The sequence below is a fragment of the Heloderma suspectum genome, chromosome 1, assembly GCF_057233095.1.
Source record: "Heloderma suspectum isolate Gila_16-S chromosome 1, 16-S_ref, whole genome shotgun sequence".
Taxonomy (NCBI): domain Eukaryota; kingdom Metazoa; phylum Chordata; class Lepidosauria; order Squamata; family Helodermatidae; genus Heloderma; species Heloderma suspectum.
In genome coordinates this window covers 286,689,682-286,707,123 of record NC_139458.1, presented here as the reverse complement: position 1 = coordinate 286,707,123, position 17,442 = coordinate 286,689,682, and the positions used below count along the sequence as shown (strand labels likewise).

At 41.9% G+C, this 17,442-nt stretch overlaps 1 protein-coding gene across 1 annotated transcript in view; it reads right to left on the bottom strand.

Annotated features, from left to right (window-relative positions):
- Positions 1–639: 639 nt before the first annotated feature.
- The window catches only part of AGPAT5 (1-acylglycerol-3-phosphate O-acyltransferase 5), a 40,056-nt gene continuing 23,253 nt past the window's right edge, over positions 640–17,442 (bottom strand). Inside the window, exons 6-8 of the mRNA XM_084826802.1 lie at positions 11,475–11,636; positions 4,478–4,601; positions 640–2,518 (exon numbers count right to left, since the gene is read on the bottom strand). Coding sequence (XP_084682928.1) covers positions 2,293–2,518; positions 4,478–4,601; positions 11,475–11,636 — 512 coding nt within the window. The 3' untranslated portion in view covers positions 640–2,292. The remainder of the gene's footprint in view (positions 2,519–4,477; positions 4,602–11,474; positions 11,637–17,442) is intronic.

Genomic DNA, 17,442 nt, shown 5'->3' with positions numbered 1-17,442 from the left:
AGAATTTGGAAGCAAAAGTAGAATGACCCAGAATGTTGAATGGCTATGTTGCTTTTTAAAATTATAAATTAGTATTTGCATGTTCTGAAAAAGCAGTAAATGCCTCAAATAGTATTTTTAAAATAAATGATTTGTGGGGGAAGTTATGTACATCAGCATGCCAAAAATATTAAGTTTTTAAAATAAGCTTCATGATGGGGATGATTTGTGTTCCAGATAATCTGGAATTAGGAACAGTCAAAAGTTTTTAGTCATTAAACTTCTAAACAATTGTTCTGCCTCACTGAACATACGCAGTTTGTTTTTGTTCTAACGTTGAAAGCTATTTGTAGTTTCTGAACTGTTGGGCAAAAATCCATTTTTTACCATCTTAGTATTAAAGTTGAAAGGCAATTCTCCAGGTCTAGGGAACAGTGAATGACAGCACATCCTTTGTCATTAAAAAGGGCTTTTTTGACATCTCACAGCCTTAACACACAATATGTTGTTCTAAACTTTGCTTTTGGAGAGTTTGTCAATAGATTCTTCCATTAACTAGAGAGTCAGCTTTAGTAACAGGATACAGAACAAATACTTGAAATGAAGTTTGTTAAGTATACTATATCATTTTAGGAGAAATACACAAGAACAAGGTCTTGCTTATTCATTATACTTAGAGGCAAACACATTTAATATTTTAAAAATCTAAAACACAAGCCATTTTAGTTCATGTTGAGTCTTAGACAATTCAAACTCCATTAAAGCCAACAGAAACTGGATATGAAAAATTGAGAAAGGTTTTTTTTTAAAGCCTCCAATCTTTTTCATTTTGATAGTAGAATCCTGATGTTTGTTTGGTTTTATAAAATAACAAATATGAAATAAGAATCTCTTCACCTACTTCACACAGAATAATTAGTCCCTAAACATCAGGAAATAGTTTCCCAATATATCACCAAATGGCGACAAGAATAATTTGTGAGCAGGTGAAATACTAATATAATATATGTATCTCTCATTATTATTCTACAGTGCAAACTGCATACTTCAAGTTCATGTTTTTTCAGTTCATCAGAAGTGCACAACAACTGTGAAAGCTATGGAAGGCCCCCGAAGTTAGACTAATCATTAGTTACTCAATGATTAGACTGTGAAAGACTAGGTGAAATTCAAAACCAGTAGAAAGGCACATACTTTACATTTTGGCAAGAATACATGGATGTTCCTTATTACCATAAAATATACTCTCAGCTGCATAGCAGCATTGCTCATACCAGTTCAAACCCATTTGGTTCCATATTACTCAGGACCATTTCACAAATGACATTTTCCCCTCCAACTCTCATTTCCCAACTGGTGTATTCACAGAAAAATATCCACCTGGTGTTCAGAAGTAATGCTGTATATGGTTTTCTGCTTACCCAATGATTATCTCAATGTAGGCAAAACATCCTGTGTGAAGCAATCCTGAGGTAAGAGGAAACTTTGGAACATTCACCGCTGTTTATGGCACACATATTACAAGTGAACTAATAGCTTAGCGGAAGTGTTCTAACAAGCCTCTGGGAATCTCACATAGGTAGATTACAGCTGAGAGCCTCAATCTGAACCTATTGTATATCATTGTTTATGCACCAACACAGGGTATTTAATAAAAACAACAACCAGGCATTTTGTGGATAAAACTAAACATTTTGCCAGCAAAACTAAGGCCAGCTGGCAATATAATGCAAGCAAAATTTCATGCATTTGTTAAACCCATTTCCCCATGAATAGTTTTTGCCCTCTGTTTTTTTTACAGCATTCCATGTTCTACCATTTTTGTTTTGCAAATTTGAAAACATATGTGGATTAAAACAGGAAAACAAGGTGTTGGCGGATATTAGCTTTGGTTTTTAGTTTGTGATGCAGCTGTGATATAGTTGCTGCAGTGAACTAGAGAACAACAAAACCTGGTTGGGAATAAATTACACAAGCCTAAAGTAATATCTGTAAATACATTCATTGGTCCACTTAAGCTATTTATCTATAAACACATTCTGTTAAACCATGTGCAGACAGATATCCATTCGTGGAGGAAAATGTGCTAAACAAAGTTCTGGTTATCTGCTGCTTTGTCTCAAAAATCAGGAGCATAATTACATATACATATTCTCCACACCAACCATAGTAGATTTAGGTCACAAGTCTCAACTCATCCAATGTTCCATTAATAAGGCTTTATTTACATTTGTTTTTATAAATTCAGGGGAGAGTTTATTGTCCTGTCTTGCACATCACATCAATGTCACAGACTGTAGGTTCAGAATCTCCTTAAGCTTTAACACTGACCCACAGACAGCCTAATAAAGTCCCATATATCCATGTTTTCATGTAAAGTTTCCTTCCAGATTCTGTCAGTAGCATACAAATAGTCAGGCCACTTAAAAACAATAAGGATGGCAAAGTTTTCTTGAGACTTAGTTTGGAATGAACACATTTCCCAGGGAACTTGTTTCTTCTTTTAGAATCTTTTGCATCATAGAATTCTATTAGTAACCTAGGAACAAAGAAAGAGTAAAAAAAGGGGGGCAGGGGATGGAGACATATTTATTTGGTTAGCAGCTTTCATTAAAAAAAATAATATCCATAATGATTTATCATGAACGCTATTGTCTAATAATGGTTCAGTAGCATGCCTTTGACCCCAAATCCTTAATGTACAGCTTGCTCATCTGAAAACTTCACATCACATATTTTGGACAGAACTTTGTAGTCACCTATAAGCAACATGTACAAATGGCAAGCTCACATACTGCCAAAATTCCCTATATGAATCAGTCACACTTATTCTTAAGTAGGCAAAATGAAACAACTATGGGGCAAAATGGATTCAAGTGAAAAGGACAACAGTTTGGCTTTGTTCAGGTAGGCTATATACTGAATCAAGTGGTCATGTGAATTCATTCTGTCATTCCCAAACAAACATACTAAAATAAGCCAACTTCACCATTCATCAGTTTATCCCGGTCTTAAAATGTATCTGTGAAAACAGGGATGAGAAACCTCTGACCTGTGCATCTGATGAGGCCCGTGGGGGTTCCCCACCCAGTCCAACAGTTTCTTCCCCTGGCCCTGACCCTCTGCCACAGAGGGAAAAGCTGTTCTCAGCAGCTGATCGGAGACGAGAGCTTTCTCCTGTGGGGCAGCAGGGTCAAGCCCAGGGGAGGAAGCTGCTGAGTGATTTAGGCCTTCTCTTTTTTGAGCCTTGTTCTGCAGAGCTTTGCCCTGGTTACTTGTGAGTAAACATGTTTCGCTTACTTCTGAGTAGACATGCTTTCTACTTTAAATTGGTAACAATGGAATTTGGGGTGTGTGTGATTTTTCAGCTCCACCCACCACTGGAATGTGGCCCCTGAAGAGCTTCTCCAAACTGGAATCTGGCCCTGAGGCCAAAAAAACCTGCACCCCTGCACTAAAGAATACTATTTTTTTGTAGTTTTTGGTCTTCAGGGCACTTTATACTCACAAGCACCCATTACAGCAACCTTTGTAATACGGTGGGCATGTTTGGCATTTTGAAAAAGAAAGTGTCCTGGACACCACCACATATTAGCTGCTGTAGTGGGGAAGAGGGCCAATCACAAAAATGTTGGGAACACCCCCCCCAATCTGTGTGTGTGTGTGTGCGCGTGTGTGTGTCCACGCTCGCATTAATGTGCACCTTGTGTGTGCGCGCGCTACTCACTCTAGTTTCTCTCTCTGGCTCTTTTCTTTCTCCCACTAACTCTTCTCTCCCTGGCTCCTCCTTCCTTCCTTCCTTCCTTCCTTCCTTCCTTCCTTCCTCCTTCCTCTCTCTCCCACCCCCCTTCATCCATCCGGCTCCTCTTTCTCTCTCTCCAGCCTTTCTTTCTTTGGTCCTCCCTCCCTGGCAGCTTTTTCACTCCCTAGCTCCTTCTCTCTGCTTCCACGTTCCCAAGCAAGTCAATGGACCAATTTTCTCAGTCATTTACATGGGGTGAAAAAAAGCCAGCCTGCCAAAAATTGGTGGCAGGAGGGAGGGAGAAGTCATCCCCATCAAAGACCCTGTTGCCCCAATGGAAGAATAACTTCATTCACTTGCAGAGGGGGAAAACAGCTTGGTGGACACTTCAGCCTGGCCTTGCAAGTGCAGTGGTGCCCACGGGTGCCTCACTGGAGAGCCCTGCACTAGAGTAAACGAGGCTGAGAGATGGTGATCTGTCTCATAACCACTAATAAGCTTATTAGTTGACTGTAGATTTGAGCCCCTGCTTCTCACATCCAAATCCAACACTCTGGCCTCTGCAACAGATTGTCTGTAGCTGTCATGGCATCAGCAGTTATTTCAAATATAAATATAAGGCCTGCAAAACAACATTTTATCAGTGCTTTACAGCAATCAGTTAAAGTAACAGTCTATTTTGTTGAGTTTTATGGAAAAATCTGATGCTAGACTAGTAATATTCCAGATGCAGAGCTATGTCACTTCATTACTTACTTATCCTTGATTTCAAAACGTTCATGAAGCCATCTTCTCATCAACATCTGTTCTTCTGGAATATCCTTTAGTTCAATCCGTTCAACATAAATATGGATTCTTGGGCACTCCTTACAAAGGAAGTCTAAAACCCAAAAGAGTATAATGAACACCCTTCTCCCATCACAAGTAATTCCACTGCTATTCAGTAAAATTAACATCAAATTCAGAGACTGTGCACCAATTAAGCAATCTTTAAAAGGAAACAGGCTTTGAAAATTGATCCAGGATTTGAACCTTGAGTAACAAGGTTCACAATATGTGGGTTTTCCCCAGCCAAATTCAGAGACATCAACTTCTACTAAAATTAGAAGGTATATATTGAAGAGTTATAATAAGGTATATATCAAAAGTTCACAAGTAAAAGAAGTGGTTTATAATTCCATGCAGGGGTTGTGAAAATTAACCCACATAAGCCGGAATCAAGACTTTGGGTACAAACATGAATTGTGATTGAATCTACTTGAACTTGAGGATCATGGTATTTAGTAGTGGGGAAAATTCTGAAGAATTCCACAGGCTTCAAGTTCAGAGCAATTAGGCTCTGAATTCTAAAGCTTTACAAAATTCAGTAATTTGAACAATGGAACATAATGAGCGGTATGTTTTCCAAGAGGGTACTGCTACTAAGAATGCTAGACACATTTGGTCAGATTTTGATTATGAACTTGCTTTTGCTTTATTTCTGGTTAATGTGCTTTGGATATTCAGTTATCACAGAATTCTATTGCACATGAACAATATAAATCCCAATATATAACCTATGTTGTTTTTAAAGATAATACATAGTAAGTCTGAATACTGTGGTGGTGGGAAAGGACTCTATTTTTCTCATTAAAAAAATTATATCCCACCCTTCCAGGGATTTTTCCAGGGCAGCTTTAAAACACAAGAATAAGATCAACAGAAGCAGGACAATTTGGTAAACTACACTACCCCCTCCCCCCAAGTTAAATACAATTCATATTTAATTAACTTACACTGCTGCTTTCCCCACAAAGCACTTTAGTTTGCCATCAAGGTAAAATCCTTACTTATTTATCTGTAGTTAAATTCACCTATTAAGCAACATGACTTTCATGAAAAATTGCAGTACTACTCTGGCATTTGTGAATAAAAGAACAAAAATTGCTAACTTGCACCTGTCTATACTCCTGCAACACACAAGTGGGTAAGAAACATATACCACCAGTGAACTGAACACTGCCATTGCTCTTTCTATCCCCCCACATAGTTAAGGTTATTTCAGGTTCCTGGACAGGTACACGTAATACAAAGTAATCACACACAGCAGTCTGCCGTCCCAGTACCACTCTAGCCTGTGAATCCCAGAAAAGCATTATCTTGGGTTGCAATTTCCAACATGTCAGTGTTGCAGTAACAGCATGAAAAAGGAGGGCACAATGTTATTCTAAAGTGGCAACTCTGTAACTTCTTTTTCCCTAAGTGTGGAAGCAACTGTGGGAGGGACCACCACTCTCTTCCCCATACTATGCTGTTCTTAGTCTTAACACCACTTCAAAAAAACACATAATCCCATTTTTCAGTGTTGTTACAAGAATGGTCAACTGGATATAATCAAGAGTTTCAATGAACTATTTTAATTAAGCAGTTCATCTTAGAGAGACCAATTCATTTTTTAAGATGCCATGTCACTGTAACTACTTTAGCTTACCAGTGGATAAGAACAATTTATAGCATTCCTGTTTTTGTGAAAGAACAGCTGGATTCTATAATAAGACCCACTAAAGGTTGTGCAGTCCCATGACCCTTAATTTCACATCGGCTCAGCTCCCCAAAGACTTATGTAATTAAGCTAAAAAAACTAAACCTCATTGCAGCAATTCATTAAGTACAAATTACATTCAACTCTAGGAATATTGGCTTGAAATGCCAGAATTTGATGGGCTGCTTAATTCTCCCAAACTTGCCAGGAGACTATTCTTAGAACTAGGAATAAAACAAAACTCTCCTCCACATGGATCAACATAATTAAGAACCATACCTCAAGCTTTTGATTAGGGACATCTTTCTTACTGTGAATCAGAAACCATTTAGAATGTGTTAAAGGAACTCTCATGGGAACAAAAATGTGAGTGACTTGAAAGGAACTATTTCTAGTACAGCTTTCAGTCATATGAAATAAAGGAACAGAAACTAAACATAACCAAGCATCTGTGTTTGCTTGCAGAAGCAACATAATCATGAGAAACGGAAGGAAGAATTAAGACTATTTAAAACAGATTAAATGGCAAGGATATTGAAACCATTAGCACACCAATAATTCAGCTAGTGGTACTGGGGAGAGAAATGAATCATAATGGCTTACAGGGATAATTTTAGGTGGGGGGTGGGGTGGGGGGGAGAAATCACCCATTATCTCCAAGGAAAGATCAAAGTAAAATTTAATTATAAAAATAATGTGACCTACTAAACTTGCAGAACTGTTTCTTTGTGTGTGTTTTTTATCTGCCCAGCAACAAATATTCTTTCGGCAGATTACAAACAGTTAAAAGAAAAAAGCATAATAAAAACAACAAATAGATCAGCATAGAAATAGATCAATATAAGTCTCTAAAATGCCTGGGAAAGGTCTCTGCTTGTCACAGAAAAGATAAAAATGTAGGCACCAGGTGAGCCTCCTTGGGGAGGGCATTCTATAAATGGGGTACCATAACAAAGGAAGCCTTCCCTGTTGTAGCCACTCACCTAATTTCCTTCCATGAAGACACCCGGAAGAGGCCCTCTGAAGATGTCCTAATGTTAAGAGCAGGTTCATACAGAAGAAGATATTCCTTTAGAGCAGGGATACAGAACCTCTAGCCTGTGGGTCCAATTCAGCTGCTGGGCACCCCAATATGGTTCTTGGAGGACACCTCCCTTCAAGGACATCACTGCTGTTACCTCCAATCTGAGATGGAAGGTAACAGTGAGGATGCGGGCTGTGGGAACTTTGCTGGTGGCTGAAAGAATGGACGCTCTTCCCAACAGTGGCAGAGTAACTTCGCACAGTGTGTGGCATCCACGGGGGAATTTGTCCCGCGCCTTGAAGAGTGGTCGCTATTCTCAGTATAGCCTGAGTCGCTATACATGTCATCCACAGGGGCACCATGTGAAGCCAAGGACTCAGCCTGCACCAGGAAGAGCAACCAGTCTTCCCAATATAGACTGAGTTACTTCATACAGCGGGCAAGAAGTGCCAGACATCACACAAAACCAGGAACCCAGCCAGTGCACGCACAAGGGGGAAAAGAGTAGGGGGTGAAGTGATGATATTCAGGGATGGAATACTAGGGGCGGGGCCATGCTCACTGATGTCATCTGGGGGAGGCAATTTCACCCCACCTTTAAAAAGTTCTGCATGCCTGCTTCAGATACTCTGGTCCCAATCCATTCAGGGCTTTAAAGGTCAACACCTTTGAACTGGCCTCAGAAATGGACTGGAAGCCAGCGCAGCTGACAAAGCACCGACATCACATGATCATATCAACCAGCACCAGTTAGTAGCCTAGCAGCTCTATTTTGAAGTAACTTAGGTTTTCAAGTCATCTTCAAAGGGAGCCCCATTGTACAACACATTGTACTAATGTGGATAACTGTCACCAGGCTATCTCTGTGAAGACAGGGTCGCAGCTGGTACCTCAATCTAAGCTGATAAAAGGTAGTCCTAGCCACCATGGCCACCTGTGCCTCAAGTGACAATGATGAATTGAGGAGCTGCCCACCTGATCTTTTATGAGGAATGTAACCCCATCCAGAACAGGTTGAACACTGCTGAACAGTGGTGTTCAAGCTCCGTTTCGTCTGAACTGAACTTCAGTTTATTGGTCCTCATCCAGTCCATTACCTTGCTCAGCACCGGTTCAGGACATCCACTGCCTCACCTGGGTTAGATGAAAAGCTGGGTGTCACCTGCATATTGAGGGCACCTCAGCCCACATCGCCACATAAGCTCCCCCAGCAGTTTCATGTAGATACCGAATAGCATGGGGATAAAATAAAGTCCTGTACAACCTTGTGACAATTGCCATGGAGCAAAGCAATAATCTCCCTGCACCACCTTCTGGAAACAGCCATCCAAGTAGGAATGGAATCACTGTAGAACAGTGTTCCCAACCCAAAGAGCTGACCCAGAAGGATACTGTGGTCAGTGGTATCGAAAGCTGCTGAGACATCCAAGAGAACCAACAGGGTCACACTCCTGTCCCTCTCTTGCCACTGATCATCCTACAGGATGACCAAGAAAGTTTCTGGGCCTAAAGCTGGATTAAAATGGATCTAGAAAACCAGCTTCATCCAAAAATGCCTGGAGGTGATCGGCAACCATGCACTCAAACACCTTGCCCAAGAAGTGGATGTCAGCAAGCATTCAACACCTGTCTTCCACTTCTGGGTCCAGGCTAGCTTTCTTTCGGAGAGGCCTGATTACTGTCTCTGTCAAAGAGGCTGGTACCACTCCATCTCTCAAGGAGGAATTTATAACCTCCTGAACCCAACCAGCTATCTCCTTTTTATTAGATGTAACAAGCCAAGACAGGCAAAGGTCGAGCATACAAGTGGTTGATCTAACTTGTCCAAGCATCTTATCTGCATCCTAACCTCAAAAACTGAAAGTCATCAAATACAGCTGGACCAGACAGGGCTCTGGATACTTCTGTTAATGGAACTGCATAACAGTGGAGTCCCAAGTCATGTTGGATATGAGCAATTTTATCTTCAAATGTCTTACAAATTTATCACAGCAAGCTACTGAGGGTGTGATCAATTCCCTCTCAGGGTCAGACCGCAATAACCCTTTCACCACCTGAAACAGCTTGCATCTATTCTGCGTGGTGACACAATGGAGGTGGAAAAGAACTCCTCCCTTGCCACCCCCACTCCCCCAGGGTAGGCTTGATAATGAGCTCTACCCATGAATCAGAAACAAGCTGAAAGCTCTTGTCCTGTTCCCCAGCTCCAAGCTCAGGAGAATGGCAGAGGCTAGTTATGATTGCCTGTGTGTGAGTGGTTGTGGATTCCTGAACTTAACAGTCATACAAGAGCATTACAGGAACAGCTGAATTAAATCTTTATGCCTGATAACAAAGAGGTTTATTCATTGGAAAGACAAAGAAGTTCCAATCATAAGGGAGCATGTAAAGTATACTGAAGGCGGTGTCATTTCCAGATAGAAGACAAAGAATGTTTATTTCAAAAGTAAGGGCATGATTAGTACAGAAGAAAACAATCGACTTGTTGCAGTAAATGTGACAGCTTGTCATAGTCTGAACATGTAGGAAAAGAAAAACAACACTTCAAATATCTAACATACGCTGCCTTTTCGCCAACAAATAATATCTACATTGAGATGCAGGTTAGTGGACTCATTTTTTAAAAAAAGTAGAACATGTAGCTGTGGCTAATTTTCATGGGTGAACATTTTTGCCATAATAAAGGGGGTTTGGGAAGCCTTTGATGCTCTCCATAAGACTTCCAAAGTCTTTCCTTTTCTGCACTGTCTTTTCTCAGCAGCTGCTTTGGTGCCATTTTAAAAACAAAAAACACAGACAGGTGGCAACAGACACAGGCTGCTTAGCCTTAGCAAACAACAGACCTCAATTTAGCCTAATTTCTAATTTCATGAAGACCCACTGCCAAAAGAATGATATTATACTGTCTAAGCACCATCAAAACAGGCATAAGTGGCAACAGACATAGGCTGCTGCAATATTAGCATTTCCAACAAATCAAAGGTAACAAGTAATATCTTTGATTTAAAAGTAATTTACCACTTTTAATATAGCAAATCAAACCACATTATTGTCACCATAAGAACTAGTCATGAGATTCTTTCAACTTGTTTCTAGATCACAACTGAGTGTGGCATCACTAACCTTGAACAATAACCTGATGAGAAGCTATCTAGAGAGACTCACACAGTTGATCCATCACATAGCAACATCAGGTCAGACAGGTCAAGCAAATCAGCCACTGAGCTCCAATGTAAATGTTTAGTGGAGTGCCTTCAGGACACTGGCCTTTCTAGAACTAGGATCCCCAATGTGGTACCTGTGGACACCTCCCTTGGCGCCTGCCAGGCTCTGTGCCCCCTTAAAAAAAAAAAACTTTAAAGGAGTTTTTAAATTAAAACAACAACAACTGGGAGGCAAGAATGCTGCAAAGCAAAATGCCAGCCTCCAGAGCTGCTCCACTTTTATTTCCAAGAATAATGGGAGGCATTTTTAGAAAATAAAAATAGTGGGTGGCTACAGCCAAGGGATTTGTTTTGAAGTGTGCCTTTCATGAAATAGATGTTGGAGCATAAAACTGTGGGTTCAAAAGGATGGTTTTGTGTTTTGGAATTCTGCCTTGTACTTAGGTTCTTGGAAAAGTTGGATTTCTTTTAGCCTCACTAGTTTGCCTTCTGGGAAATGGGTGTTTTGTGACTGGCCACAGCCTCTATGACAGCCATTTTGTGAAAGGGAAACTCCCCTCGAGGCAGCCACTTTGTGAGAGCACCCACATCTCATTCTAAAAATTCCAAATGTGCCTGCTGGCTCAAAAAGGTTGGAGACCCCTGAACAAACAAGAGACTGCTTCTGATTGTGTATCATTTAGGACTAAAGGAATTATTTTACCTGGAATACCCTGCAGTGCATACATGGTATGTATGCTACAAAACTTACATGGTATGTATGTTACATACATACTTACATGGTATGTATGTAGCATACATACATGGTATGTATGCTACAAAACCCAAAAACTTCCTGTTTCCCATCTGCCTGGGACTGCAAAGAATACAGAGGGGTTCTCATGCACCTGGCAGGCCTCAATTCATGGATGCTGGCTTGGCAGGTTGCAAGTTGTGTAGTTCTAAAAGAAATCAAGTTAACAAAGTTCCATCTTGTTTATTGATATTTGCACGCTTTAACTGGCTGGGAGGAGGAAAGGGTTTCTTTATATAGTACCTACTCACCTGTCATGGATGGTGCCGCTTTCCTTTGTCCTTTGTGGTCCAAGGTACCTTCATATGCTACTGTGACATCATAAATTGCATCTAAGTAGTTCTTCATTGAATCCACAGCAATATGTGTAGCCTTCACCCGTGGTGTAACAACATGCTTTAACACTGCCAGCCCTAAGTAAGAGGAAAGGTTAAAGTGAAAAGGTATTAAAAGTTGCACAGGAGAAAGAGCCACTATCATAGAAGCCACCAGACTGTAGTTTTAAACTTATGCATCAATTTCTGCTTTTCTGTATTCTGAAGATCGTATTAGTGTTTTGACAGCCAGATGTCTGCCACAGAAGCCCTGAGCAATGAAGGCATATTCTAGGGTGCACACAGAGTTCATACAGGGTGCAGCCAGGCCTGCTGGGCCTCAGCGTCACCCTAGGACATGCATTTATTTTACCAGAACACACCCAATCTTCTCCGCACACTGAAGGGGATGACTGGTTGTGGCAAGTGAGTCATCTTTCATGGAAGCTTGCCTGCCATTACTGATCTTCTCGTCAAGCTTCTCATCTTATCAAGCTGATAAGCTTCCAAAGAAACCAAATATGAAAACCACTGCATGAGATCATAGTTCAAGAGTGAAATGTTAAGAAAATGTAGTTGCAATTCTAGAGCAGTGAGACACACTCAAATAAGGCACCTTCATCCATGGCACATGAAAGTGCATTCTTACAAATTAAGAATTTACTATTCATCCTTTCTAAGAGGATGAAATAACAGAATCTTCCCAGCTTTCATAATACCTTCAAGTATGTGTCCCTCAAGTCCCAAAAGGCTTCTACTATGACCTCTCTTGTATACATTTTCAGCCTATGGGGGAGAATCAGTAAGCTGAAGCCTGAAACTCAGGACTTCCTCATTTCAAGACTTGCCACCTTGAACTACTTATGTATTTAGTTTACAGAGGTCCCCAAACTTTTGGGGTTGGCAGATACATTTGGAATTTGAAAGAGTGTCATGAGCACCCTCGCAAAATGGCTGTCATTGGGGGGGCCTTACCCATTCATAAAATGGCTGCCATGGTGGGTGGGGTTGGTCACAAAACACCCAATTGCCAGAAGGCAAATAGTGGGACTAACAAAAAAGTAATTTACCCAAGCACCTAATTACAAGGCAGAGGTGGGGTCTGAGCTCAAGAACATAAACTGCTCTCATGAACCCAAATTAAGATAGCACTAGAGGGCAGCACTTCATTTTGCAGCATGCCAGCCTCCCAGTTAAAAACATTTTTAAACAAACAAAATCTTAAGACACAAAATAAAAATCAGAAGGGGCACAGCCCCTGGTGGGCACCAAAGAGCTGTACCACAGACACCATGTTGGAGACCTCAAGTTTACATTTTTAGATGCATACTTTTGACAGTAACTGTTGCTTTACCTTCTTAACTATGACAGCAGCTGCTTTGATTGATCTTCCCTACCCGATTCAACTGCCCACCTCAGGCATGAATCCAGATGGGTCCTTATTGGATAGGCTTATGATGGATCTGTAGGTCCCCCTTCAACTGGGAGGCTGTTTCCCACCTCCCAGCTGAGCAGAGCAGAAGAAGCTGCTCCAGCTGGTCCAGGGACTACGGAAGCAAGCAAGCTCCCAGAGAGCGAGCTAACAGGGGGAGCAAACAGGAGGAGCAAACAGGAGTTGGCCTGGGAGCTTGGCAGGGGAGGTCAAGGGGAGGCCCCTAACATTTTTTAAAACTTTTTTTTGTATTATTATTTTTCTTGCAACACACACTTCCACACCAGTGGGACTCTGCTTTTAACCTCTAGTGAGTAGAGGGCCAGGCACAAGCTAATCTAGAACAATCAGAAAGCTAGACACAAAAAGGGAAAAGAGGCTATGAAAGGACAAGACTCTCCAGTGGTGGTGACCTGCAAGGTCTGTGCCATGTTTGTTTTCTTGCCTGAGAACAACATGGCCTACACCTGCAACAAGTGCAAGTTAAGCATGCTGCTGGAAGAAAAGTAAGAGGACTGGAGCGGCGACGGTCGACCCTCCGGGGAATAAGAGAACACGATGAGTTCTTGGACAGAATGGTGGAACTACAGCAGCAAAGTGAAGACCAGAAGCTTGAAGAGCAACAGCAAGCTGAAGCAGAAGTGAGAAATGCTGAGGTGAGGAAAAATGCTGTAGAGGATACTCCCTGGAAAAGGGTGACAATTAGGAGGAGAAGAACTAGACACCACTCTGCACCAGTAGAAGCAGTGGAGCTATGGAACCGATTCCAGGTGCTTGAGGATGAGACTGGAGGACAGCCTGCAGAGGAAGAATTACAGCGGAACCTGCATGAGAGTGAGCAAGAGGCTGAAGGTCAGTCAAGCAGAGGTGATGAAACCCAGGCCTACAACAAGAAGAGAAGAGTAGTAGTAGTGGGAGACTCCTTGCTGCATGGGATTGAAACACAAGTATGTCGTGAGGACCCGTGGACTCGCCAGGTATGTTGTCTCCTGGGAGGATGGATTAGAGATGTTACTGAAGGGTTGCCTGCACTCACTGACAGGTATTCCTTTCTTCTCATCCATGTGGGAACAAATGATACCACCAAGCGGAGCTACGAAGAAATCATGTCAGACTTTGAAGCTTTGGGAAGGAAACTCAAGAACTTTGGGACCCAGATAGTTTTCTCATCCATCCTTCCAGTAGTTAGAAGAGGGACAGAAAGGGAACGAAAAATACTCCGGGTGAATGACTGGCTATGAAGGTGGTGCTGGCACGAGAGATTTGGATTCTGGGACCACGGGCTATACTTCCTGGAAGATGGGCTGTTGGCAAGGGACGGTGTGCACCTCACAAAGGATGGGAAGAATGTGTTTGGCCACAGCATGAAGAACTTCAGCAGGAGGGCTTTAAACTGAATCCTACGGGGAAGGGGTAAAGTTGGGGGTAACAATGGACGAAGGCTCATGTACCACAACGGAGAGAACAGCTCCAATAGCGCCCAATAATAGTCTTCACAAACATGTAGGAAGAAAGCCAGACTATGAAACACATGGTCTTCAATGTCTATATACTAATGCCCAGAGTATGGGAAACAAACAGAACGAACTTGAACTCTTAATACAAGAGGGAAATTATGACGTGATGGGTGTAACTGAGACTTGGTGGGATGACTCTCATGACTGGAATACAGCAATTGAAGGATATAACTTGTTCAAAAAGAACAGGAGGAACAGAAAGGGAGGTGGGGTTGCACTGTATGTGAAAAATACATATCTCTGCACAGAAATACAGGAGGATGAGCTTGGTAGCCCCATCGAGAGCATCTGGATCAAAATAAATGGAGCAAAGAATAAAATGAACCTGGTGGTCGGAGTCTACTGCTGGCCACCCAATCAAGGAGAAGACGAGGATGAAACTTTTGAAAAGCAAATAGCCAAGGTTTCAAGGAAGCATGATATAGTAGTAATGGGGGGACTTCAATTTCCCCGATATTTTCTGGGGTACAAATTCTGCAAAACATGGCCCCTCCAGGAAATTCCTGACTTGTATGGCGGATAACTTCCTCCTACAGAAAGCAGAGGAAGGAACTAGAGGATTGGCTATCCTTGACTTGATCCTAACCAACAGAGATGACTTGGTAGATAAAGTAGCAGTTACAGGAACTGTGGGGGAAAGCGACCATGTTATACTTGAGTTCTGGGTTCTAAAGGAAGCAAAAGCCGAGTGTAGTCAAACGTGTACCCTGGATTTTAGGAAAGTTGATTTTAATAAACTCAGAACAATGATCAGTTAGGTCCCATGGCAAGCGACTCTAACGAGAAAAGGAGTCCAAGATGGGTGGGAGCTTTTAAAAAAGGAAATTCTCAAGGCACAATTACAAACAATTCTAACAAGAAAAAAAGGTGGAAGACAACAGAAGACGCTAATGTGGCTTCACAAAAAGCTTAGAGATGACTTGAAAACCAAAGACGACACATATAGGAAGTGGAAAGAAGGCCAATCAACAAAGGAAGAGTACAGGCAGGTGGCACAGAATTGCAGGGATGGCGTCAGGAAGGCTAAAGCTGACAACGAGCTGAGGCTAGTGAGGGATGCTGAAAGCAACAAAAAGGCTTTCTTCAGCTACATGCATAGTAAAAGACAGAGGAAAGAAATGGTGGTTCAACTATTAAATAAGGATGGCAAAATGATAACAGATGACAAAGAAAAGGCAGAAGTGCTCAATTCCTACTTTGGCTCAGTCTTCTCCCAAAAGAGGGTCTATGACCCCCCAGCAAAGGCAAAGTACAGGCTGAAGGGGCAGGATTGCAGCTTGAGATTGATAGGCATATGGTCAAGGAACACCTAATTACTTTGAATGAGTTCAAATCTCCAGGGCCAGATGAACTGCACCCTAGAGTAATAAATGAACTGGCAGAGGAACTCTCAGAGCCACTGTCTATTATCTTTGAGAAATCATGGAGGACGGGTGAAGTGCCAGATGACTGGAGGAGGGCTAATGTTGTCTCTATCTTCAAAAAGGGTAAGGAGGAGGAACCTGGGAACTACAGACCAGTCAGTCTGACATCAATCCCTGGGAAAATTCTGGAGCAGATCATAAAGCAATCCATCTGGAAGCACCTTGAAAACAATGCAGTGATTACTTGAAGCCAACATGGATTTGTCAAGAACAAATCCTGCCAGACGAATCTGATCTTATTTTTTGATCAAGTCACCTCCCTTGTGGACTGTGGGAATGCTGTAGACATCATATACCTCGACATCAGCAAAGCTTTCGAAAAACTGCCCCATGATATCCTGATGAGCAAACTAGCTCAAAGTGGGCTAGATGAAACAACGATCCGGTGGATCCACAGTTGGCTACAGAATTGGACTCAAAGAGTGCTTATCAATGGGACCTTCTCCAACTGGGGAGAGGTAACGAGTGGGGTACCACAGGGCTCAGTCCTGGGCCCAGTGCTCTTCAACATTTTTATTAATGACTTGGAGGAAGAGATGCAGGAAATGCTGATCAGATTTGCAGATGACACAAAATTGGGCAGGGTAATTAATACTTTGGAAGACATAAACAAAATTCAAAGTGATCTTGATAGACTGGAGTGCTGGGCAGAAAACAACAGAATGACATTTAATAGGGATAAATGCCAAGTTTTGCACTTAGGAAAAAGAAACCAAATGCACAGTTACAAGATGGGGAATATGTGGCTCAACAACACTACAAGCGAGAAGGATCTTGGAATTGTTGTCCATCACCAGCTGAATATGAGCCAATAAAGTGATGTGGCTGCAAAAAAAGGCAAATGCTATTTTGGGCTGCATTAATAGAAGCATAGCTTCCAAATCCTGGGAAGTACTAGTTCCCCTCTACTCAGCACTGGTTAGGCCTCATCTGGAGTACTGTGTCCAGTTCTGGGCACCACATTTTAAGAAAGATGCAGACAAGATGGAGAGGGTTCAGAGGAGGGCAACAAAGATGATCAGAGGACTGGAAACAAAGCCCTATGAAGGGAGACTGAAAGAATTGGGCATGTTTAGCCTTGAGGAGAGAAGACTGAGGGGAGATATGATAGCACTCTTCAAGTACTTGAAAGGTTGTCACAGAGAGGAAGGCTAGAATCTCTTCTCAATCATCCCGGAGTGCAGGACACGGAATAATGGGCTCAAGTTACAGGAAGCCAGATTCTGGCTGAACATCAGGAAAAACGTCCTGACTGTTAGAGCAATACCACAATGGAACCAATTCCCTAGGGAGGTGGTGGGCTCTCCCACACTGGAGGCATTCAAGATGAGGCTGGACAGCCATCTGTCAGGGATGCTCTGACTTGGATTCCTGCATTGAGCAGAGGGTTGGACTCGATGGCCTTGTAGGCCCCTTCCAACCCTACTACTCTATGATTCTATACCCCCTGTACTCTAAAGGAAGCTACATACCTTCATGATTTTTACTATACTTGGTTACATGTTGGCTTCTAAGCACAACTATAGTCCATT